Genomic DNA, 22,850 nt, shown 5'->3' on the forward strand with positions numbered 1-22,850 from the left:
GTCATCAAGCTGGCCACACTGCTTCTCTGGGGTCTGGATAACTAGCCACTCCTCATGGGCAGGGGTGGCAGATGTGGCAGAGACATGAAGAGCCCTCATTCCTCCATGTGAGGAGCCGGAGGCTTCGCTTAATTGAACCCCGCTGGACTCCTGTGCAGGCCTTGTCTCTCACAGGGCCCCAGCAAGTGCCCAGGATAGATTCTGACACCCCAGGCCTCTGCCAGGAGTGCTGGGACTTCCTTCCCCAACTCCTGCTGCTTCTCTGAATGATAACCTGGCCAAGGCAAGAGGCTGCATTCAGGCCCAGGCGCCATGGCTCACGCCTGTAATCCCAGCACTTTGGGAGGCTGAGGTGGGCTGATCACCTGAGGTCAGGAGTTCGAGACCAGCCTGGGCAACATGGTGAAACCCTGTCTCTACAAAAAAAAAAATATTGCAAAAATTTAGCCAGGAGTGGCGCCATGCATTTCTTGCTCCAGCTACTAGGGAGGCTGAGGTAGGATTACTTAAGCCCAGAAGCTCAAGGCCGCACTAAGCCATGATTGCACCACTGCACTCCACCTGGCTTGACAAAGCAAGACCTGGTCTCAAAAAAGGCTTAGAAAAAAAGTTTTAAGTGAAAAGCAAAGAACTTCACCTCTGTGGTCTTCCTCCCTAAACTCCATAACCCAAGCCTATTCATGAGAAAAAGGATCAGACAAATCCAGATTTTAGGAATATTCAACTGGGTGTGGAGGCTCACACCTGTAATCTCAGCACTATAAGAGGCTGAGGCGAGAGACTCACTTGAGCCCAGGAGTTCAAGAACAGCCTGGGCAGCAACATAGTGAGACCTCCTATCTAGAAAATATATACATATATATATTTTAAATTTAAAAAGTTGTTTTTAAAAAGAATATTCTGAGGCCAGGTGTGGTGGCTTACACCTGTAATCCCAGCACTTTGGGAGGCTGAGGCAGATGGATCACCTGAGGTCAGGAGTTTGAGACCAGCCTGACCAATGTGGTGAAACCCCATTTCTACTAAAAATACAAAAATTAGCTAGGCATGGTGGCACAAGCCTATAATCCCAGCCTCCTGCCTTAGCAGGCTGAGGCAGGAGAATCACTGAACCCGGGAGGTAGAGGTTGCAGTGAGCAGAGATTGCACCATTGCACTCTAGCTTGGGTGACAGAGACAGACTCCGTCCCAAAAAAAAAAAAAAAAAGGAATATTCTACAAAATACCTAACCAGCACTCCTTGAAACTGTCAAGGTCAACAAAGACAGGTGAAGTCTGAGAAGCTATCAAGCTGAGGAAGCTAAGGAGATGTGACCACTTAACATAACGTGGTGCCAGAAGGGATCCTGAAGCAGAAAAGGACATTAGGGAAAACTAAAAAAATAAAAAAAAAAGTGTAAAGTTGAATTAGTAAGAAAAAATTTTTTAAAAGAGTGAAGTTCAATTAGTAGTAATGTATCGTACATCCACACAATACACTGTTATTCAACAATAAACACGAGGACTGGGCACAGTGGTTCACACCTGTAATCCCAGTATTTTGGGAAACCAAGGCGAGCAGATCACCTGAGGTCAGGGGTTCGAGACCCGCTTGGCCAACATGGTGAGACCTGGTCTCTACTAAAATACAAAAACCAGCTGGGCGTGGTAGCACAGGCCTGTAATCCCTGCTACTTGGGAGGCTGAGGCAGAATCACTCGAACCTGGGAAGCAGAGGTTGCAGTGAGCCAAGATCGTGCCACTGCACTCCAGCCTGGGTGACAGAGCAAGACTCAGTCTCAAAACAAAACAAAACAAAACAAAAAAACAATAGATGAAGATATCTGCAACATGGTTGAACTTGAAAGCATAGGCCCAAGTAGAAGCCAGACCCAGAAGACCACATGTATGATTCCATTTATCTTCAATGTCCAGAAGAGGCAAATCTAGAGGCAGGAAGTAGATGGGTGGTTGGTTGCCAGGGCTGGGGGGTGAAGAAGGGTGGGGAGTCGTGGGAGGGGCTACTCATGGGTCAGGTTTCTTTCATGGCAGGAAAAAAAGGTTTTAAAATTAGACTGTGGTGATGGTTTCGGAACCCTGTGAATATACAAAAAACTACTGAAGGGTACCGAAGCGTGGTGACAGGTGCCTGTAGTCCCAGCTATTCGGAAGACTGAGGCATGACAATCCCTTGAACCCAGGAGGCGGAGGTTGCAGTGAGCTGAGATTGTGCCATTTGCACTCCAGCCTGGCAACAACAGCCAAACTCCATGTCAAAAAAAAAAAGTTTACTCAAACAAAATCTCTCTCTCTCTATATATATATCTTACAAACTGTATACGTATAAACTGCATATATACAACTAAAAAAGAAAAGCATGCTGGTCACAGTGGCCCACACCTGTAACCCCAGCACTTTGGGAGACTGACCTGTGAGGATCAGTTGAGTGCAGGAGTTTGAGACTAGCCTGGGCAACAAAGCAAGACTCTGCCACTACAAAAAAAAAAAAAAAAAAAAAAAAGTTTCTTAATTAGCCAGGTGAAGTGGTGTACTCCTGTAGACCCAGCTACATAGGAGGCTGAGGTGGGAGGATCACTTGAACCCAGGAGTTCAAAGCTGCAGTGAGCTATGATCACACCACTGTACTCCAGCCTAGGTAAGGCCCTGTCTCTAAAAACAAAATAAATACAAAGCCAAGGAGTGCTGATTCAGATGCACTATAAAGGCCGCCCTAGCAACAGCCAGCCACATTTGTAAGTCCTGACAGGGACCTGAAATAGCAATGTAGTCACAGGAAGGGAGAACTTAGTGAGATCGGGTGGTTCATGAGGTGTCCGCTGGATGTATGAGTAGTTGTTTCCTATTGGGGCTGTTAACAAATTACCACAAACTGAGAGGCTGAAAACCACACCAATTTATTATCTTACAGTTCTAGAGGTCAGGAGTCCAAAATGATTTTCACCGGGCTGAAGTTGTGTCAGTGCGGCTTTGTTTCTCCACGGAGGCTCTGGGGCAGAATCCAATGCCTTTTTCAGCTCCTCCAGGGGCCACCTCATCGCCTGGCTCTGGGCCTTCTTGCCATCTTCAGAGCCAGAAGCTTCCTTGCTTCATGCACAGACCCTCCTGACTCCCCTTCCCTTATAAGGGTCCCCATGATAACTCGGGGCCCACCTCAACCACCCAGGGTCATCTCCCCACCATGAAATCCTGAACTGAAGCAGAGGTGCTGGGTCCCTTTCGCCATACAAGGTAACACTTTCCCAGGTTCTGGGGTTCAGAACCTGGACATCTTTGGTGGCTGTTATTCCACCCACCACCGTCATCAGTGACGTGCTCTAAGGAGGGGCTGTGAGGTCACGTGAGGTTGGCTTCGGAAGGGCTAGGTTTGAGTGCCTGGAGGACACTGGCAGGAGGCGCCCCTGGGCTCCATTGATTTACCATGCACTCACTCAGCACCCCTGAGAGACCATCCCTGGGGCCTACAGGTGAACCCTGTGCCTCAGCCCTGACACCTGCCTTCCACTTCCGGACCTTTCTGAAATCAAGACGCATCTTTAGATCAATGGCATCTTACTGTGTCACTGGCAGGCCTCTTCTTTCTTAGTGACGTTTAAAGGAAGGTATCTTACCCCTGATGGCTTCTTGGAGTGAATGAAATTCCATTGTGAGCAGGCACTAGAGCAGGCCTCACAAGAGCGTCAGGTAACCCCACTCCGCCCTGGCCCCCAAGTCTTTCCTAGTTGCTCGTCTGGCCCTTTCTGCCCTGGGATTCCAAGTGTCCTGCAGCTCCGGTGCCCAGATTCCCGTAACTAACGGACCCCACTAAAGCCACACACACGCTCAGCTCTACAACCACGGTGGGGTCCAGGAGCCAGCCCTCCCATTAGGGGTGCCTCAACCATGGGGGGTCGGACCCAGGGGCTCTCAGCCTGGCTGCAAACTGAAAACACCTGGGGGCTTCTGAAATACCCAATGCCTGGGCCACAACCTAGACCAGCTCAATCCGAATATCCAAATAAATATTACAGCTCCCCAGGAGACTCCAAGGGGCAGTCAGAATGGAAAACTGGAAGAAACTATCTAACGTGGTGCAAGGGAGGCGTAAGGCAATGCTGGTGGAGGGTAGGGGGTGCCAGGCCCAGGTATAGAATTACACCTATCTCCCATGCCTCTGCCACCAGACTCTGAATTCCTGGAAGGGGACCAGCCCAGCTACCTCAGTTTCCTCAAGGCACTAGCCCTGTGCCAGGCACCTAGTGGGGCCGAGAGAATGTAGGCCGCAGGGCCTCAAAGGCCAGGAAGCAAAGGCTTTGTGCCAAGAAAGGTCTGGGAAAGGAGCCCACTGGTTCTGGGCCAGCCCTTTCATTCCTGTGACCTCCAGTGAGTCACTGCCCCTCTGTGCCAGTACAATGCACGCTTGGCCCATGCTTGGCCACTGAGTTTGCATTTCACTGAAGGGCTGTGGGAACGACTGCAAGGATAGCGGAAAGTCAGGCTAGGGAAGATACTGGCTCTCAGAACCTTAGGGATCTCGGTCTTGGACCACTCATCCCACTTCTGCCCCAGTGTCTATGGAGCTTGAGAGGGTGGAGCAAGAGTAAAAGATTTCCATGTTCACCCCCAACAGGGACCCAATGTCTTCTCAATGCCCCGGTCCTTCCAGGCCTAAAAGCTCCACTTCTGGGGCTCCATCCCCTGGTGTCTGCAAGGACAAAGAATCTGAGATCCTGAAAGCCAAAGACCTAAGGGGAATCAAACAAGAAACCTCGGAGAGGAACACAGAGTAGCGCAGTTGGGGGTGTTTACACGGCAAGCAGAGTCCAGGCAGTGAGGCCACAGGACACCTGACAAGCACCTCCAAAGAAGATCTTCATGGGAGCAAACACTCAGGGACCAAGGCAAGTCAAAAGTGGCTGTGGAGAAGGCCCCTGGCTTCTGGCCGTCAGCACAGCCAAGGCCCCAATACACAACTAAAGGCTTTTATTGGGAAAGGGAAATTGACTGAAAAATGGCCTCCAATTTCCTCACTGCCTGAGACACTTGGTGCCTCCTCCACAAAGTCCAGGAAAGAAGGACCCACCAAACTTGGCCCCCAGCAGGCTCAGGTGTAGAGGTCAAAGTCAATGCGTTTGGAGTTGTAGAACTGACCACCAGGGGGGTCCAGCTTCCGGCAATAAACACCATCCGGGAAGTAGCCTTCACTCACCCAGGTCTGCAAGGAGAAGGCAGAGCTGGGGAAGGACTGACAGGAGTAGGGGAAGCAGGGACAAGCCAGAAGGAGGGAGAAAGCAGCTCACCTGCATCTGGGCGCTGGTGAAGGGCCCATATAGCTCGGCATCCCCCGTGTTCTCCCACTTATATTCCCACATCACATCAACCAGACCATCTCCTGGCGACTCCGGTTCTAAAATAACAGGCAAAGCCATTTGGCCTCCAGTGTCTCACTTCTGCTCACTGCCCCCTCCTCTGTCCTCCAAGCTTACCTCCTCTCTGGGTAGGGGTTGGGGTCTCCAGTTCCTCCTCTGCCACTTCCTCAGCAAACATGTCCAGGGAGGGTGGGGGTGTGGGATTGTGGGGTCCCAGGGTCTGACACCCCAAACCCTTCAGCCGCATAGCCAACCGTTCCCTTGTTTCCTGGTACACACCAAGGTTGCCCCGGGCCACCATCTGGTCGGCCAACCCGGAGAGCCGGTCCAGGCGCTGAGGGGAACTGGGTCGCCCAGGCCCCTTGCTGCTCCCTTTGCCTCCTCCTCGGGCCCCCAGACGCCTCAGTGCCCCAGCCACTGTCTCTCTAGGCAACAGGAGCTCCAAAAGTCCCTCCAAGAGGGCTTGGGCACTCATTGGTGTCTGGCCCAAGCTGTCTTCCTCCTCCGAGTCTGAGGCCTGGTGCTGGCCAGGTGGCCGCTCCCGGATCTTCACCTGTAATGGGAAGATGCAGTAATTTCCCACGAACTGCCATGGGAGCAGGCCTAGCATCTGCCACTCCCAGGCTCCAGCCACACCAGCCCCTGGGCCGCACCCAGTCAATGTTGTCCAGCCAGCTGTCTCGGATCTGAGCATCCCGGTTCAGGAAGTAGTTGCCATCAGCATCAAAGTGGCCTTCCTCCATCTCCTCCTGCAGGTTAAAGGGTGTGATCCGAACACCCCCCTCGCTGGGGAGTGTGGCTGCCTCCTGACCTGCACCAAAGACACAGGTGCCCTTTTCTAGGCATGGAAAAAAGAGACCGGAGCCTCCCTCGCTCCACACCACCAGAGGCCCCTACTTGTTTCTCCAGCAGAGTGTATTCTTGGGTACAGCTCACCTTCTACATCCTCTGAGGCCAGGATGTCGTATTTGCTGGACCCCCCATCATCATCATCCTCCTCATCGCTATCCAAAGAGTGTTTGCCTTTGAAGCGGCTCCCAGGACCCCCTGACCCAGCCACAGGGTCCACCAGCTGTGAGCAGAAGTCAAGTCAAGAAATGCAGGTTACTGGCTACCTCCCCAAATACTTCCGGATCTGGACTCAAATATTTCAGGATCTCGACTACTTCCCCAAATATTTCAGGACCCACACTGAAGATGCTCCCAACCCATTCCTCAGAGAACCTGAAAAAACTAGGCTTTTCTCTGCCTGCCTGCCCCGCCCCACTCCCGCCACCTTTCTTTCTCCTCAGGCTTCTAGCTCCTCTCTTGCCCCCACACAAAGGAGTCTGGCCCCCTCACCTTCTTCTTGGGGACACTGATTTCATCCTCATCTTCCTCATCTCCCACGCCTTGGAAGGTCACTTTCCTCTTTGGCATGACGGGGCAGAGAGGTGTTTCTCAAGCTGAGGAAAGGATGCAGAGAAAGAGAATGGGGTGAGGAGGGGACTCGCCACCAGACGACCCAGCACAGCAAATATTTTTCCTGGTCTGTGACAGGTACAGTTTGGGAGCGGAGGGAGCACAAAAGCAGGGGCTGAAAAGAAGCTGGCAGCCAGAAGGCCTGCAGGACTTGGGTCTAGCATCCGCCAGTTAAACGGGGTGGGGACGGAGGAGCGGACCCTCTGGATCCCCTGACCCTGGCCAACAGAGGACAGGCTTCACCACGTGACCGCCTCCAACTCCAGCCCCCGCAGTCTGGGCGCCACCGGCTCGACAGGCTGACCCCCGCCTCCTACTCTGGCTTTCTCGGAGCTCGCGGGGCCCAGGCAGACCCAGGACCTGGCGCTCTCGCCACCCTGTTCCTCCCTGCTCCGAACTCCCAATTCCGTGTGGTGAGCCCCAATTGTCCCGGGCTGTGTACAAATTAGAGGGCCACGGGAATTCGGGCTGTTCCACCCTCGCGCGCTCACCTGGGAATCCGCGGGAGGCGAGGTGGCGAAAAGAAGAGATGCTTGCGCCAAGGCTACATCCGGGGCACTCGGCCTCCATCACCCGGAAGAGGACTGTGGAAGGCGCCCGGGAAGCCCGGAAGTGGCTTCACTCGGGTTAGGGAACTAACTGGAAGAGCGGGCGGAAGTACGCGGTGAGCGAGGGAAGACGCCTCCACCCTCTCTGCCGCAAGAAGTGACGTCATCGCGTGGGAGGAAAATGGCGAGAAGAGAGGGCCTGAGAATGCCTCCACTCTGACCGGGCGTGAGAAATGGCCGGAAGTACCTTCGATTCCCTCATTCAAGCAGTAGAGGCTCTGGAGAAAAACGAGAGCATCTACTTAAAGGGTCGCCCAAGGTCAGGATGGAGGGGCAAAGTCCGAGCAGGGCCAGTGGGTTGCTGCCCCGTTTTCCTGTCCTGGGTTCGAGTCACCCTTCCCCCAGGGCTAAGGGCTCAGCGCCCCTACCGTCTCGTTAGAAATCCTGCCTTCCCACTCCTATGGTCCGGTGGTAAGCTCTCCTGGTCTGAAAGGTGGAGCCTTGCCCTCCCCGAGGGGAAGCCTGGCTCTCCCGATGGCCAGCCTGGGGCCCCTTGACGGCTCTCGGGGCACTTTCTGAACACAGCTCCCTTTAGGACCCAGGGAAAGTCATTTGTCCCACGCCCATACCCTGGGCGAGTTCCTGGCTTCTGAGGTGGGAGAGCCATCACTGGAGAGGTGGCATTGGCACCAGTACCCAGGCCAGAAGTCCCGTGTGCCCTGCTCTCGGATAGGCCTGGAAAAGGGCAACAGTGCCTCTCTGTAGCATGAACCCCTCTGAGCAAACAGGGCGTAGCAACTCGTGCCCAGGTAACGGAATGTGGCCCAAGCAGAAGCGGGACTGGGGGAGGTGTTGGGGGTCAGCCCCTGTACTGGAACTCTAGCTCTTGAGGACACTCGAAGCCTGCGTCCCCCTAAGCCAAGACCACCCAGGCGGCACCTGCTGGAGCCAGACGAGGACAGCGTGAGAGTTCCCCTACTCTTCCCCAAAGCAACCAGATGGGCCACTTCTCTCTCCCTAGGGATTTCCTCCCACATTGGATCACGATGGAACTGCACAGAAAGTCCATGCTCAGTTTCTTCCATGGTTACAGAACACAGGCCCCAGACCAGGAAGGCATCTTGCTAAAGAAGGGGACCCGAAACCTCAGCTACCAGCGCCGATGGTTCATCCTCCAAGGAAACCTCCTCTTCTACCTAGAACACCAGACCGATCATGCACCCCTGGGCCTCATCCCGTTGGAGAACTGCCAGGTGGAGCTACACCTTAAGGCCACAGAACCCTATGCCTTTACCATCCTGACTCCTGGGGTGGGCGGGCCTTCAAGCTGGCTGCAGAAACCCAGGAAAAGCTGGAGACTTGGCTGTGGGCACTGGCTGGTGTGAGCTGGAGGTGGCTGGTTGGGCTGCTGCCCCCACTCAAGACCTAATACCGGGAGCTGTGCCAGGCAGCTGGCCAAGAACCCATCTCATCCCCAGAGGACAGTGGCTTTCTAGCCACCATGAGTACCCGCTCCAGCTTCCAGGAGTTGCAGATCTGGGTGCTGCAGGTGGTACATAGAGAGCTCCAGGCAGCCAGTGACGATGGAGACAGCACATCCCAGGCAAAGCTGGAGTGGGAGCTCAACCAGTGTCTGATGAGTGACTTGAGAGATGGACCCAAAGCCAAGAGATACCTACTTGCCAAGACAGCAGACTGCTTCAACAAAGACCCAGGTCCTGGCTCCGTCTCTCCCTCCCTCCCTCATCCTTACCCTACCCCAACCCCCATCAAGTAACAAGGCAGGAGACAGACCCAGGTACAACACAGCAGGTTCTTTTCTGATTCCTCAAAGCGCTGCATGGGGTGGAGGCAGAGACAGAAGAGAATGTAAACATTGGGTTCCACCCCCTGGAGCTCAAGGGAAGACCCTTACCCAGATAGGGAGTAACTGGAGGGGTGGAAGGGAACAAGGTGAAAGGGGTCCTGGTGAGACAAAGCAGGGGGGCCTGAGAACACAGAGCAAGGTGGGTTTGGAGGGTGCACAGCAGGGTGCGGGAAGGGAGATGGGGGACATTTCCTATTCCAGTGCATGTCCCCTTAAATAAACTGGGTACAGGAGTATTATGGAAGGAGAACCAAAGGACAGAAGACAAAAGCGAGCATCCCCACCCCAGGCCAACCCCATCCTCTGTACATAATTACAACACAGAAAGGTCCAGAAGGAGAGCCCTGGCCAGGAATTGAGGGAGACAGGGAGGGCTGAAGACAGGGAAAAGGAAGCCAGCTCCACCTCATGGTAAGGGGAGCCATGGAGTGTAAGAATTTGAAACTGCTGACTCCCATCACCAGGAGTCACCCCTGGGATGACAACGGGCCAATCAGGACAGCACCTAGTAGGGGACCCAGAGGGAACTGGGGCAGGAGCGACAAAGACCCCAGCTGAGCCTCATGGGAGATGAGAGGCTCCAGACTCATTTGCAGCTGCCCATCTGTCCTGCCCGCGTAGGGATCAGCAGCTGGCGAGGAGACGGGGAACCAAGCCACTTTCCCCAGTGAGGGACAGCCTGCCGAGGGGCTAGGGGGTGGCACCTCAGGCCAGGCCTGCTCTTGGCTGAGGGAAAGAGGGGGGCCATGCAGTCCAGCCCCAGGGCAGAGGTCAGAAGTAAGCGTCCTGCCGGGCCTCGGCTGCTGAGGGCCTGTCCCCGCCATCGTGGGGGCCTGGGGGCCCATCTGCCTTTCGACGCAGTGAAAGCTTCCGGCCTTGAGCCTTCTTCTCCTGCTTCTGCCGCTCCTTCTCCTGCTTCTCCCGCTCCTTCTCCTGCTTCTCCCGCTCCTTCTCCTGTTTCTCCCGCTCTTTCTCCTGCTTCTGCCGCTCCTTCTCCCGCTCCTTCTCCTGCTTCTGCCGCTCCTTCTCCCGCTCCTTCTCCTGTTTCTGCCGCTCCTTCTCCTGCTTCCTGGTCTCCTTGCTGGAACCCAATGGGGTGCTGTTGCCAGTGGGTGAGGGAAGGGATGGATGCAGTCCCTCAGCAGTGACCACAGGCCCTGGGGCAGGCCCAGCACTGGCCCTGCGGACAGGAGGCGGCGGGGAGGGGGCCCCTCCAGCTGCCCTGGAGCCTCGGCTCTTGAGACCAGGGAGGCTGAGGAGGCTGGAGGAGGGGCCCAGGGGTGGCTGTTGCCGCCGGCGCTCCTCATGGATGGCCCGGGAGCCATGCAGTCGCCGTGAGGGCCGATACTGCAGCTCCCCCCGTGTTTCCCGCCACTTCTTGAGCTGGGCTGCATTCTCCCTCTCAATCAGTGCTTCTGTCACTGGCAGATTGGTCACCTGGACAGAGAGGAAGTGCATACCAGAATGGAGCTGAGGGTGGGAGCGGGCTGATGCAGGGAGGGGCTGTGCTGAGGGCGCAGGCCTACCTCGTGCACCAGGAAGTCCTCCTGCATGCACTGCTGGGGCAGGTTACGCAGCTGCTCCATGGTCTCATACATGCCTTGGCAGGAGCGCAGCTTCTCCACTGAGCCCAGCGTGTGGCGCAGCAGGACCAGGGCCACCCGGAAGATGATCTTAACGCCTGCAGGGGTGAAGAGTAGAGAGCACAGGGTGGTCAGACCCAGCATCTCAGCCTGTCCTGATCAGGACGGACTCACAGCCCCCATCCCCATCCACTGCCAATCTCAGATGAGGAAACTGAGGCCCCAAGAAAGGAAATGAGCTGCTATCAGTCTCAGGATCTTGGCAGGGAGAGCAGGCTCTAGGTTGGTAGCAGAACCAAAATCAGGACTGTTTCTCCAGCCCCCAGCTGCTTATGGTGAAACCTCTACCCACAAGTACCTTTTGTCCATGGACCGCCAGAAATATGACAGAACCCCTGGAAGCCACCATAGCCCCTCATGGCCTGGAGGGCCACAGAAGTACCTTCACAGAAAAACATGTCCCAGACACGCAGCACCGACGCCCAGGGCAGGGTACGGGCGAAGATGCACATGAACCACTCCGTCATGTAGAGCACAGGGTCGATGCGCTGCCGCCGCAGGTGGCGATGCGCCAGTGGAGAGGCCCGGCGCAGGAGTGCAAAAAAGATTTCCCCGTCCAACTGAATGGCCTCCTGCAGGTGAGACAAGTCATGAGAAGAGGGCTAAGGCAGCTGTGCCCCCATCAGGGGAGAACTGGCAGGCCCTGTGGGCAGAGGCTGAGAAGGCCAGGGTGGGGCAAGGCAAGGACCTCCCTGCAGCCTGGAGGAAATGCCACAGCCCCGGATGCACCCAGCCTTCAGACACTCACCAGCCCTGCACTGTAGTAACCTGGCAGGTACTTGTCGCAGATCTGCACCAGGCACCAAAAGGCTTGCTGAGAAGAGCAAGAACAAGGAGGAGGGGTGGGGCCTGAGAAGCAGGGAGCAGGGAGCTCCCCCATCACCACTGCAGGCTGAGATTCCCCCCTGCCCCTCCCGGCCCAGAACCAGGGCGCTGACCTCCGCAGGCATGTGCATGAGCAGGACCGCGGCCACGGGGGCCTGGGCCTGGCAGTAACCCTCCTCAGGCCGGTAGATGGTGTAGGCCTTCAGGATTCGGTACAGGTCCTGTTGCCTGTGGGGGTTGGGGAAGACCATGAGGGCAGTCACAGGGGCCAAGAGCTCTGTCCCCAAGCCCAGTTCCAGATTCATCCCAGAGCTTTACCACCAGGATCCTCCATCCACCTGTCCAGTCCTGCTGAGCGAGCTTCAGCTAAAGGCTCAGCCCACAGCAGAGCACTCCAGGCCCCAGGGCTCCGCCTTTGGTTACACACTCCACATGCTCCCTGCCATCCCAGCACAGGCTGCACCCTCACCCTCCTTCCTCTGCCACATCCCAGAAACCTTCCAGGTCATTTTCTCCAGGAAGCTTTCCACAGCCGCAGTATCAGCCCTCCTCTAGCACTGAATGTCTTTGTCACCCCAAAGCAGGAGCTCCCCAGAGCAGGGCCTGCCTTATGGGTCTCACTGGATTTCATGGTTCTTGGGGAAGGCTTGGAAGCCAGCTGTGCCTCAGCCCTTTCTCTTGTCTCTGCATACAAAAGAATAAAATCTGTACCCTAGACCTGCTCCTCTTGAGGGTGCCCCACTGCCGTGTCCAGGACTTCTATTCACTCAGCCCCACATCAGAAAAGAGCCTCTTCCTCCAAGCCTAAGCAGCACTGCACCCTGAATTCCACTCCTGCCTGCTCCTCTCCACCTCCACAGCCATTCGCAGCTCAGACTTCCATTTCTTGCCCAGAAAAAATGACCTCCCAAATCCTCTCCCTGCCTCCAGTCTCACACATCCTCCTCCTGACCAGTGCCCAGAATAGCTTTTCCCAAAACTCCAGGCATTCAAGTGTGATCTTCATTTGTATTTTATCTGCATACCACCCTACTATTATTTACTTGACATTTTTTCTCCACTTTGCAAAAGCATCCACGAAATGACAGGTTTGATATGGTTATTTTACCTAATGCATATTAAAATAAATATGTAACTTCCACAAGCGCCCACGCCCATCACCCACCTGCCTGCTTCTGTGTCCCTGCCTTCTCCCTGTTGCTATGGGTGAAGAGTCTGTGATCCTGGCAAGCACTTCCTTTCCACTTGGGCCCAGGATCCCATCCCCTCTCGCCCGTACAGGCCACCACTCCAACAGCCCTCCCCTTACTCCTGCACTATCAATTTCTCTCCACTACACCATTCCCACAAGCATACCTACATGCTGTTATTTGAGTTTCAAAAAAAAAAAAAATCTCTTCGCCAGGCGCAGTAGCTCAGGCCTGTAATCCCAGCACTTTGGGAGGCCAAGGTGGGCGGATCACCTGAGGTTCAGGAGTTCGAGACCAGCCTGGCCAACATGGCGAAACCCCATCTCTACTAAAAATACAAAAAGTAGCCAGGTGTGGTGGCGGGCACCTGTGATCCCAGGTACTCGGGAGGCTGAGGTGGGAGAATCACTTGAATCCGGGAATCTGGGAGGCGGAGGTTGCAGTGAGCCAAGATCACACCACTGCACTCTAGCCTGAGTGACAGAGCAAGACTGTCCCAAAACAAAACAAAACAAAAAAAAAACAAGTCTCTTTACCCCTCTCTTCTCTCCAAATACCACACTGTTTCTTTCCCTACCTATAAATTCACTGTCCTCAATCTCTTTCCTCCCATTCTCCAGTCAGGGTTTCACCTACTGCTCCACACAAAACTGTTTTGTTTGGAGACAAGAGTTTCACTCCCCTTGCCCAGGCTAGAGTGCAATGGCGTGATTTTGGCTCACTGCAACCTCTGTCTCCCAAGTTTAAGCAATTCTCCTGCCTCAGCCTCCTGACCATGCCCGGCTAATTTTGTATTTTAGTAGAGATGGGGTTTCTCCATGCTGGTCTCAAACTCCTGACCTCAGGTGATCCGCCTGCCTCAGCCTCCCAAAGTGCTGGGATTACAGGTGTGAGCCACCAAGCCTGGCCACAGAACTATTTTTTTTTCTTTGAGATAGTTTCACTCTTGTTGCCCAGGCTGGAGTGCAATGGTGCGATCTCGGCTCACTGCAACCTGCCTCAGCCTCCCAAGTAACTGGGATTAGAGGCGCCTGCCACCACACCCAGCTAATTTTATTTTTTTTGAGACGGAGTCTCCCCTGTCGCCCAGGCTGGAGTACAATGGTGCCATCTCAGTTCACTGCCAAGCTCCGCCTCCCAGGTTCACGCCATTCTCCTGCCTCAGCCTCCTGAGTAGCTGGGACTACAGGTGCCCGCCACCACACCTGGCTAATTTTTTGTATTTTTTTTAGTAGAGATGGGGTTTCACTGTGTTAGCCAGGATGGTCTCAAACTTCTGATCTCATGATCCGCCCCCGCCTCGGCCTCCCAAAGTGCTGGGATTACAGGCGTGAGCCACCGTGCCTGGCCTTTTTAAAATATTTTTAGTAGAGACGGGGTTTCACCATGTTGGCCAGGCTGGTTTTGAACTCCCGACCTCAGGTGATCAGGTCACTGCGCCCAGCCACAAAACTGTTTTTAACATGGTCACTATTGACTTCTCCAGTGTGCAATCCAGAGGTCAGTTTTCAGACTGGACTTTATTGGACCCTTCAGCAGCATTTCACACAGCTGACCCTTGAAACCCCGCTTCACTTTGCTCCCAATCACACGCTCCTGGTCCTCCTCCTACCTCTAGCTTCTCATTCCAGTCTCCTTTACCGGCTCTTTCTCATCTTTCCATTCTCAAAATATTGGAGCTGCAGGGCTCAATCGCTGGATGTTGCGCATCAATTCCTTTTGTATCTACACTTGTTGCCTTGGTGACTTCATCCAGTCTCGTGGGTAAGATTTAGTCCCTCTGTAAGTTGACGACTCTTAATTTCCAATTTATCTGCAGTTTAAACGTCTGCCCTGAAATCCAGGTTTGTGTATATTGTACACTGAACTTACATCTCCATCTAGAGGTCCAATAAGCATTTTAAATTTAATATTCCCTGCTGGGCACGGAGACTCACACTTGTAATTCCAGCACTTTGGGAGGCCGAGATAAGCAGATCACTTGAGGTCAGGAGTTCGAGACCAGCCTGGCCAACATGGTGAAACCCTGTCTCTACTAAAAATACAAAACTTAGCTGGGCATGGTGGCGGGCACCTGTAATTCCAGCTACTCAGGAGGCTGAGGCAGGAGAATTGCTTGAACCCGGAAGGTGGAGGTTGCAGTGACCCAAAGTGGCGCCACTGCATTCCAGCCTGGGCAACAGAGCGAGACTCCGTCTCAAAAAATAAAAATAAAAAATAAACGTTCCAAAACTGAGCTCCTGATATGCCCCCCACAGCTACCTTTACCCCATCTGTATTAGTAAACAGCAACTCCATTCTTCTCGTTTCTCAGGCCAAAAACCCTACTCCCGTCTCTCCCCTCACACACCATTGGCAAATCCCTTTGACTCGACCTTCAAAATATATCCAGAATCCAACCACTTCTCTCCATACTCCCGCTGCTACCATGCTGGTCTAGCTCTCACCCCTCTCCTGGATTACAGGAAGTCTCCTAACTGGTTCATTTCTGTCCTTGTCTCCCTATAGTCTGTTCTCAGCATGGTAGCCAGAATGACCCTTTTAAAACATAAGTGGGATCAAGTCATTTGTAACCCCATCCCCACTCACATTCTCTATTTCCCTTTTGCTTTAAAGTGCTCTTTAGGCCCAGGCACAGTGGCTCACACCTATAATCCCAGCACTTAAGGAAGATGAGGTGGGCGGATCACTTGAGCCCAGAAGTTCAAGACCAGCCTGGGCAACATGATGAAAACCCATCCTATCAAAAAACAAATAAAAGTAAAATAAAATAACCTCCTAATGCTTACCGTCATTTCACATACAACATACGTTCCTTTCCCTGCTTTATTCTTTGTCCCCACTAAAATATAAACACCATGAGAGGAGTTTTTCGTTTTTTGTTCACTGCAATCATTTGTGACTAGACAGTGCCTGGCAGATAGCAGATGCTAAATAAATATTTGCTAAAGGATGACTTATTGATTAAAAAAATTGTCCGGCTGACCGTGGTGGCTCATGTCTGTAATCCTAGCACTCTGGGAGGCCGAGGCAGGTAGATCACCTAAGGTCAGGAGTTCGAGACCAGCCTGGCCAACATGGTGAAACCCCGTCTCTACTAAAAATACAAAAATTAGCCAGGTGTGATGGTGGGCACCTGTAATCCCAGCTACTTCGGAGGCTGAGGCAGGAGAATCACCTGAATCCAGGAGGCAGAGGTTGCAGTGAGGTGAGATCATGCCGCTGTACTCCAGCCTCAGCGACAAGAGCAAAACTCCATCTCAAAAAAAAAAAAAAAAAAAATTCCATCTGGCCAGGCGCAGTGGCTCACACCTGTAATCCCAGCACTTTGAGAGGCCAAGGCGGGCAGATCACTTGAGGTTGGGAGTTCAAGGCCAGCCTGGCCAACATGGTGAAACCCCGTCTCTGCTAAAAACACAAAAATGAGCCGTGCATGATAGTGTGCACCTATAATCCCAGCTACTCAGGAGGCTGAGGCATGAGAATTGCTTGAACCTGGGAGGCAGAGGTTGCAGTGAGCCAAGATCGAACCACTGCACTCCAGCCTGGGCAACAAAGGAAGACTCCATCTCAAAAAAAAAAAACGTCCATCCAAGAACTCCCTAAGATCACCTTGCATACTACTAGGGAACAGTATATATTGACATCTGGAGGAAGCTTGGTCTATAGAACAAAATTCCAAATGCCTTGGCATAGCATTTAAGGGTCCCTGGTGATCTTTTCCATAACCGCCAGGCAGGAAAACCCTGCCCCACTGCTATAGCTCCCACCTCTCCAAAACCCAGCCCAAATGCAAGCTCTTCAAGGAGCCTGTGATGTGCCCCCACACACAACCCGAGTCAAGTCTCCTTCCCAGGACAGTTCCTTTGATATGGCTTGACACTTAGTCCATTACAGATCTCTCTTCTACAAGTCCTGGAGGGCAAAATCCACTTTCAATTCAGTCTTGTATCCACCTAGATAAAAGGTGGATCCTCCAGCCAATGTTTGCTGACTGATCCCCATGGTCTGGCCACCTTACCCATGCCCCCCTCGAGCAGCAAACATCTCGTGGAAAGGGAACTGGCGGTGCAGGTCCTTCTCAATCACATCCAGCCACTTGGGGTCCCCAGGAGCCCGTTCCAGCTCCTGCAGTGGGACAGCGGGGATTACCTCAGGATCTGGGGGAACTGATACCCCTTGCACAGACAGGGCCACATGTCCCCACAACCTGGAGCTGCACGCACCTCAAACTTTCCTGGGTTCTGCTCCAGAAGTTCCTTGCTATTAGACAGGTACTGCCAGGCCTTGGCTCTGAGAGATGAGGGGATCCCCTTCCGGCAGCGCAGTTTCACCTAAGGCAAAGTGGCAGGAGGGGGACAGCTTCAAGGGCCGGCACAGCCTCCAAGCTTTCCCTAGCAGTCTACAGGCTCCCTGGATACTCCCCCCACATCCCATAGGCTTGATTCCACTGGACCTGGCCTGGCCTTCAATTTTTAAAGCCATTCCCCCGCCAGGGCCCATCTATCCCTAGTGTGTTCCAGAGGGCAGATATTATCAGCTTCCTGGGCTTCCCTGGAGCACACGCCGCCCCCTCCCAACTTGCGCATTGCCCTGCCCACCATTCAGCCCTCAAACCTTCTGGAATCGCCGTGACAGCCACTTATCCCAGTTACTGAACATGTCCAGCCATTTGAGCTCCCGCTGCCGAGCCACGTCCACGGGAATGGAGCTCTCTCTGCAGGGTGCGGGGAGCACAGAAGGGGTCAGTAGCAATAGTGTAAAACCTGCATTGCAGGTGGAACTGAGGCAAGCCACCTCCCCAAGTTCAAACGAGAAACTGGATAGTCTGTGAGCTACCAAACATCAGGATGTCTGGCCACTTGGGCATCCCAAGGCACACTGAAAGGGCTTCCTTCCCTGATGGATCTCTATTCAGAGGTCATATGTAAATCTCACTTCTGACACATCCAAATCTGGGGAGAGAGTATGGAGTATTTTGTTTGTTTGTTTGTTTTAGATGGAGTCTCGCTCTGTCGCCCAGGCTGGAGTGCAGTGGCCGGATCTCAGCTCACTGCAAGCTCCGCCTCCCGGGTTTACGCCATTCTCCTGCCTCAGCCTCCCGAGTAGCTGGGACTACAGGCGCCTGCCACCTCGCCCGGCTAGTTTTTTGTATTTTTTAGTAGAGACGGGGTTTCACAGTGTTAGCCAGGATGGTCTCGATCTCCTGACCTCGTGATCCGCCCGTCTCGACCTCCCACAGTGCTGGGATGAGTGTGGAGTATTTTAAAGCCACATTTTGCATTAGATCTGGATCCAAGTCCTAGCTTTACCATTTATTCATCGTGTGACCTTGGGCAAATCACTTAATTTTGCTAAGCCTCAATTTCCTCATCTGTAAGGTGCAGAGAATAACAATACCTACCTGAAGGGGTCTGTTGAGAGTTTATATGAAATAACACACAGCAAGGTGGCCATTAAGTAATACTATCCATAAAATAAAATACTCTAGAGGGCCAGGCATGGTAGCTCATGCCTGTAATCCCAGCATTTTGGGAAGCAGAGGCAGGAGAATCACTTGAGGCCAGGAATTCAAAGCCAGCCTGGGAAACATAATGTGATTCTGTCTCTACAAAAAATAAAAATAAAATAATAAAATAGGCTGGGCATGGTGGCTGTCGCCTGTAATCCCAGCACTCTGGGAGGCCGAGGCAGGCGGATGACTTGAGGTCAGGAGTTCGAGACCAGCTTGGACAACATGGTAAAACCCTGTCTCTACTAAAAAATACAAAAATTAGCCAGGCATGGTGGCATGTGCTTGAAATCCCAGCTATTCACAAGGCTGAGGCACGAGAATGGCTTGAACCCAGGAGGTGGAGGATGCAAGCCGAGATTGCACCACTGCACTCCAGCCTGGATGACAGAGCAAGACTCCATCTCAAAAAATAATAATGAAAAAAAAATACAGACCAAATGTACTTCTGTCTCCTTAGACACTACCATCTGAGTTTTGTCCTATCAAACTTTTGTCATCCCTTCGGTCACCTGCAATTTACTCTACTCCTCCTCCCTGAAATCATCCCAGGCAAATAAAGGTCTCCCTGCCCTATTTACCCACTGTTCTGTCAGAGCTTCATACTTATGGTGCCCCATCATTCTTCAGTTACTTGTAGGAGTCAGTACTAGGAGGTGAGTGGAACAGAAGAAAGCTTGGGTCTTAAGAATCAAACCCACCTAAGTTCAAATTTCAGTTCTGTCTCTGAGACCCTGGGGAGCCTTGGCAAGGGATGACCGGAGTCCCTTCCTCAGTTATAAAAAGACACCACTGGGCCAGGCGCGGTGGCTCATGCCTGTAATCCCAGCACTTTGGAAGGCCGAGGTGGGAGGATCACCTGAGGCTGGGAGTTCAAGACCAGCTTGGCCAACATGGTGAAACCCTGTCTCTACTAAAAATACAAAATTAGCCGGGTGTGGTGGCACATGCCTTCAATCCCAGATACTAGGGAGGCTGAGGCAGGAGAATCGCATGAACCTGGGAGGCGGAGGTTGCAGTGAGCCGAGACCGCGCCATTGCACTCCAGCCTGGGCAACAAGACCGAAACTCCGTCTCAAAATAAAAAAATAAAAAAAGACACCACCACCTACATCACAAAGTTATGAGAACACTATTGAGAAACTGCATATAAACAATCGTTAAATAGAAGGGGCTCGTTAAATGTTAGTTTCCTTTGTTCTAGAAGCTCCTTAAACAGAGAAACCATCTCTCATTAACTGCTATCGTAAGTCAGTTCCAAACTGTACTAAGGGCTGGTAAGAGTAAGATATCTTCTGGCCCTCAAGAAGGTTATGGCCTAAGAGGAGCGAAAACTGTAATACGGTATGGGAAATGCAATGACAAAGATGCACCAAAGAGGCATCTAATTGGAGTGGGGGCAGTGGGTATCAGGGAAGGCTTCCTGGAGGAGGGGACATCTGAGGTAAGCCATGAAGAAATGAGTAGAACTTAGCAGGCAAAGAAAGGGGAGAAGAACACTCCTGGCGGGTGCACAGCCTGAATATGAAGGGGAAAGGACTACAACTAGTTCAGCAGAACCACAGCGCAAAGCACCTAGTGAGTGGTGGTGGCAGAGGTGACCAGAGAGGCTGTGCGCGGGCCAAAGAGCCTGGACTTCATCCTGTGGACAGCAGCAAGCCACTGAACGCTGAGAAAGTGATGTCGATTACAGTCAGTCTTGTCCCAGAGGTAGAGTTCTCTGGCATAGAAGCTGATCTTAGAGAAACAAAGCTACAGGGGCCGGGCGCAGTGGCTCAAGCCTGTAATCCCAGCACTTTGGGAGGCCGAGACGGGCGGATCACGAGGTCAGGAGATCGAGACCATCCTGGCTAATACGGTGAAACCCCGTCTCTACTAAAAAATACAAAAAACTAGCCGGGCGACGAGGCGGGCGCCTGTAGTCCCAGCTACTCGGGAGGCTGAGGCAGGAGAATGGCGTGAACCCGGGAGGCGGAGCTTGCAGTGAGCTGAGAGCCGGCCACTGCACTCTAGCCTGGGCGGCAGAGCGAGACTCCGTCTCAAAAAAAAAAAAAAAAAAAAAGAGAAACAAAGCTACAAAGTAGAGAAACAGCACCCGGCACAGTGCCTGGCACACAAGAGGGACTCCCTCCAGCTGAATTCAGCCCGAGTTCCTCAGGACAGCCTGCTATTGAGGAGACAGCCACTGGTCACACAGATCCAGATTGAGGGGGACAATTCACTCAATTGCACTAATTCTGTTTCTTCATCTATAAACCCAGGCCTTGTGCCTGGAAAGCACCAGGGTCAAACTTCAGTTGCTTTCCCGTGTAAGACCCTGAATGTTGGTACCCAATCAAAGGCTTTCTGATTTTGGTTGGCTCATGAACCCTGCCTGGAAAACCCTCCCACAGTGCTTTCCCCCATCCCTGCACACATAGCCAAGACTAAATCCTACTTACTTTCCACCATTCAGAGCAGGTTCAGCTGACTCCCTGCCTGTGTGCGCTCAGGAAACCCTCTGGGGATCTCTAGGCTAAACCTGAGGTCTTCTATTAAAACCAACTGTTTAAGTACTTGTCTTTCTCTCCAGATGACTGACTCCTTAAAAGGACTATTTATCCTTAGCACCTGGGGCCTGACACCTGAGGGCCCAGGCGACGCCGTAGGCTGACTGGCCCAGCAGGTCAAAGGGGCACAGGAACAACGGGCAGGATCCAGAGAGGGGGAAGGAAGAAGTCAAAGGCAATCACCCCCTACCTCTGGGAGTGACTCAGGCCTGGGAGGAAACTAGGAAAGAGTAAGCCCGGCTGGGGAGATGAGGAAATGGGGAAGAGGCCTCTCCCACCTCCTTTACTTCAGTGCAGATACAAGACTGCCCTGTTTCACAGCAAGGTCCTGACTGCACTGTCTCCCTTCCATCAGCCAGACTTCCCCACCTCTCTACTCCATCCCTGGGACCTAGGGCTATGGGGGAAAGGAGGTGCATGCACCCCTCCCAGGCTCTCCACCCCTAAGGGACCAAGGGTCTCTACCAGAACCCTCACCCAACCAACCCTCCAGAATATCCGGCCTGTAGCGGGAGTTCCCCATCGAAGAGCTGGGAAGACCTCAGGTATCATTTCATTCAATCCACTCTATAGAGGAAGAAACTGAGGCACGGAAATGGGGAAGCCACTAGCTCAAGGGCACACAACCCATCAAAGGCAAGGCTTAAACCTAGACCTCCTGACCCCTGGTCTGAAACTCACTAGCATGCCAATGTCACAGGCACCTCAGGATGCTCAAGGCACGGCAGCTCGCGCTGATCACCCCCTGGATCCTCAGAGGAGGCTGGGCTGCCAGAGTCTGGGCAAAGTGTATCGTTTCGCCCTCCCCCAACCTCTGCTTCCCCGAGGCGGTCCCGCTGGGTGCCCACTGGTACTCACAGGCTGCCCGAGTACTGGCTGCCCCCAAGGAAGCCATACTTGTCCGTCTTGCGCAGGGCCAGCCCGTTTATCTCTGAGTCTGAGCCCATGGAGCTCACATCATCCGCCAAGGACTCCAAGGTCCCAGACATGAGGCTCACGGAGTCCAAGTAACTCAGGGTGTCCGGGGCCTGCCCTCGAGGCCCCGAGATGCCAGGTCCCAGGCTGGACGTGGAGCCCAGGTCTTGAGAGTTTTCAGCAGGCTCCGGAGCTGGGGTCACGGTCACGACAGCTACCAGAGCCTCACAAGTCCCCGAGGGGCCTGTGCCAGGGCCTAAGGGGTCCTCAGGAGCCTGTCCTGCTGATGCTGATGTTGCTGCGGCAGCTCCATGCCCACCTGTCACTTGTCCTGATGCACTCCGTGCAGTCACTCCTGAGGCCACTGTGGTTCCCGGCTTGGGGGCAAGCGGGGGTTTGGCGGTCAGGGCCCCAGAAGCCGTTCTGGAAGGGGTCCTGGTAGGGGTCCCGGTGGGGGTCCCTGGTCCTGGGGCGGGTGAGGGTCGAGCCTCCTCTGTCCTCGGAGAGTCTGCCCCTGCGGCCAGAGCCCTCGACGTCTCAGCTCCAGCCACGGCCGCGGGCTCTGAGGGTTCCGGGCCGGAGGGGACCTGAGGCTTCGGGGCTTCGGGCGAGGCCTCCAGGGTCAGCACCACCACCGTGCTGCCCGTGACGGCCGGGGCTGGCGCTGGGGCCGGGGCCGGGACAGAAGTCTGGGCCGACCCCGGGACCCAGGCGGGCCGCGCCTCCCCGGGGGCCACCAGGGTGACGGGGGCCGAAGTGGCCGTAGTCACTGGAGGTCCCGGAGCCACCACCACGACGGGCCCGGCCCGGGAACCCCGGGGCGGCGGCGACGGGGGGCCGCGGGGGCGCCCATGACGGCGCGGCGGGGCCACGCAGGGGCGCCTGGGTGGCCGGTCTCGGTCATGGCGCTGGGTCGTCCCCAGTGAACCCAACATCCCCCCCGCCGGGGGGAGGCCGCAGCAAGGCGCCCGCACCCTCAGTGTCCTGACCGGCGA

General features: G+C 54.1%; 3 protein-coding genes across 4 annotated transcripts; 1 reads left to right on the forward strand and 2 right to left on the reverse strand.

Moving 5' to 3' along the window:
* Positions 1-2,870: 2,870 nt before the first annotated feature.
* CD2BP2 (CD2 cytoplasmic tail binding protein 2) lies at positions 2,871-7,442 on the reverse strand. Its single transcript, XM_017881410.1, has 7 exons — positions 7,298-7,442; positions 6,687-6,790; positions 6,282-6,417; positions 5,999-6,156; positions 5,463-5,898; positions 5,277-5,383; positions 2,871-5,191 (listed from the first exon to the last, which is right to left on the reverse strand). The coding sequence occupies exons 2-7, from the start codon at positions 6,762-6,764 to the stop codon at positions 5,081-5,083; spliced, it is 1,026 nt and encodes a 341-aa protein (XP_017736899.1). The 5' UTR covers positions 6,765-6,790; positions 7,298-7,442; the 3' UTR covers positions 2,871-5,080.
* A 61-nt stretch (positions 7,443-7,503) lies between these two features.
* Positions 7,504-9,151, forward strand: LOC108535397 (sesquipedalian-1-like). 2 transcript variants are annotated; one of them, XM_017881411.1, is made up of 2 exons: positions 7,504-7,673; positions 8,376-9,151. In XM_017881411.1, exons 1-2 carry the CDS (start codon positions 7,588-7,590, stop codon positions 8,737-8,739), a joined length of 450 nt encoding a protein of 149 aa, XP_017736900.1. In that variant the 5' UTR covers positions 7,504-7,587; the 3' UTR covers positions 8,740-9,151. The 2 variants fall into 2 exon arrangements, with proteins under 2 accessions (XP_017736900.1, XP_017736901.1); XM_017881412.1 differs by having other exon boundaries at positions 8,448-9,151.
* On the reverse strand, positions 9,148-22,850 carry TBC1D10B (TBC1 domain family member 10B). The gene is made up of 9 exons (XM_017881409.1): positions 21,799-22,850; positions 17,497-17,596; positions 17,106-17,213; positions 16,901-17,007; positions 11,803-11,917; positions 11,613-11,678; positions 11,247-11,436; positions 10,748-10,902; positions 9,148-10,658 (listed from the first exon to the last, which is right to left on the reverse strand). The coding sequence occupies exons 1-9, from the start codon at positions 22,788-22,790 to the stop codon at positions 9,993-9,995; spliced, it is 2,499 nt and encodes an 832-aa protein (XP_017736898.1). The 5' UTR covers positions 22,791-22,850; the 3' UTR covers positions 9,148-9,992.

This window comes from Rhinopithecus bieti, unplaced genomic scaffold, assembly GCF_001698545.2.
Source record: "Rhinopithecus bieti isolate Rb0 unplaced genomic scaffold, ASM169854v2 scaffold_13243, whole genome shotgun sequence".
NCBI classification, from domain to species: Eukaryota; Metazoa; Chordata; class Mammalia; order Primates; family Cercopithecidae; genus Rhinopithecus; species Rhinopithecus bieti.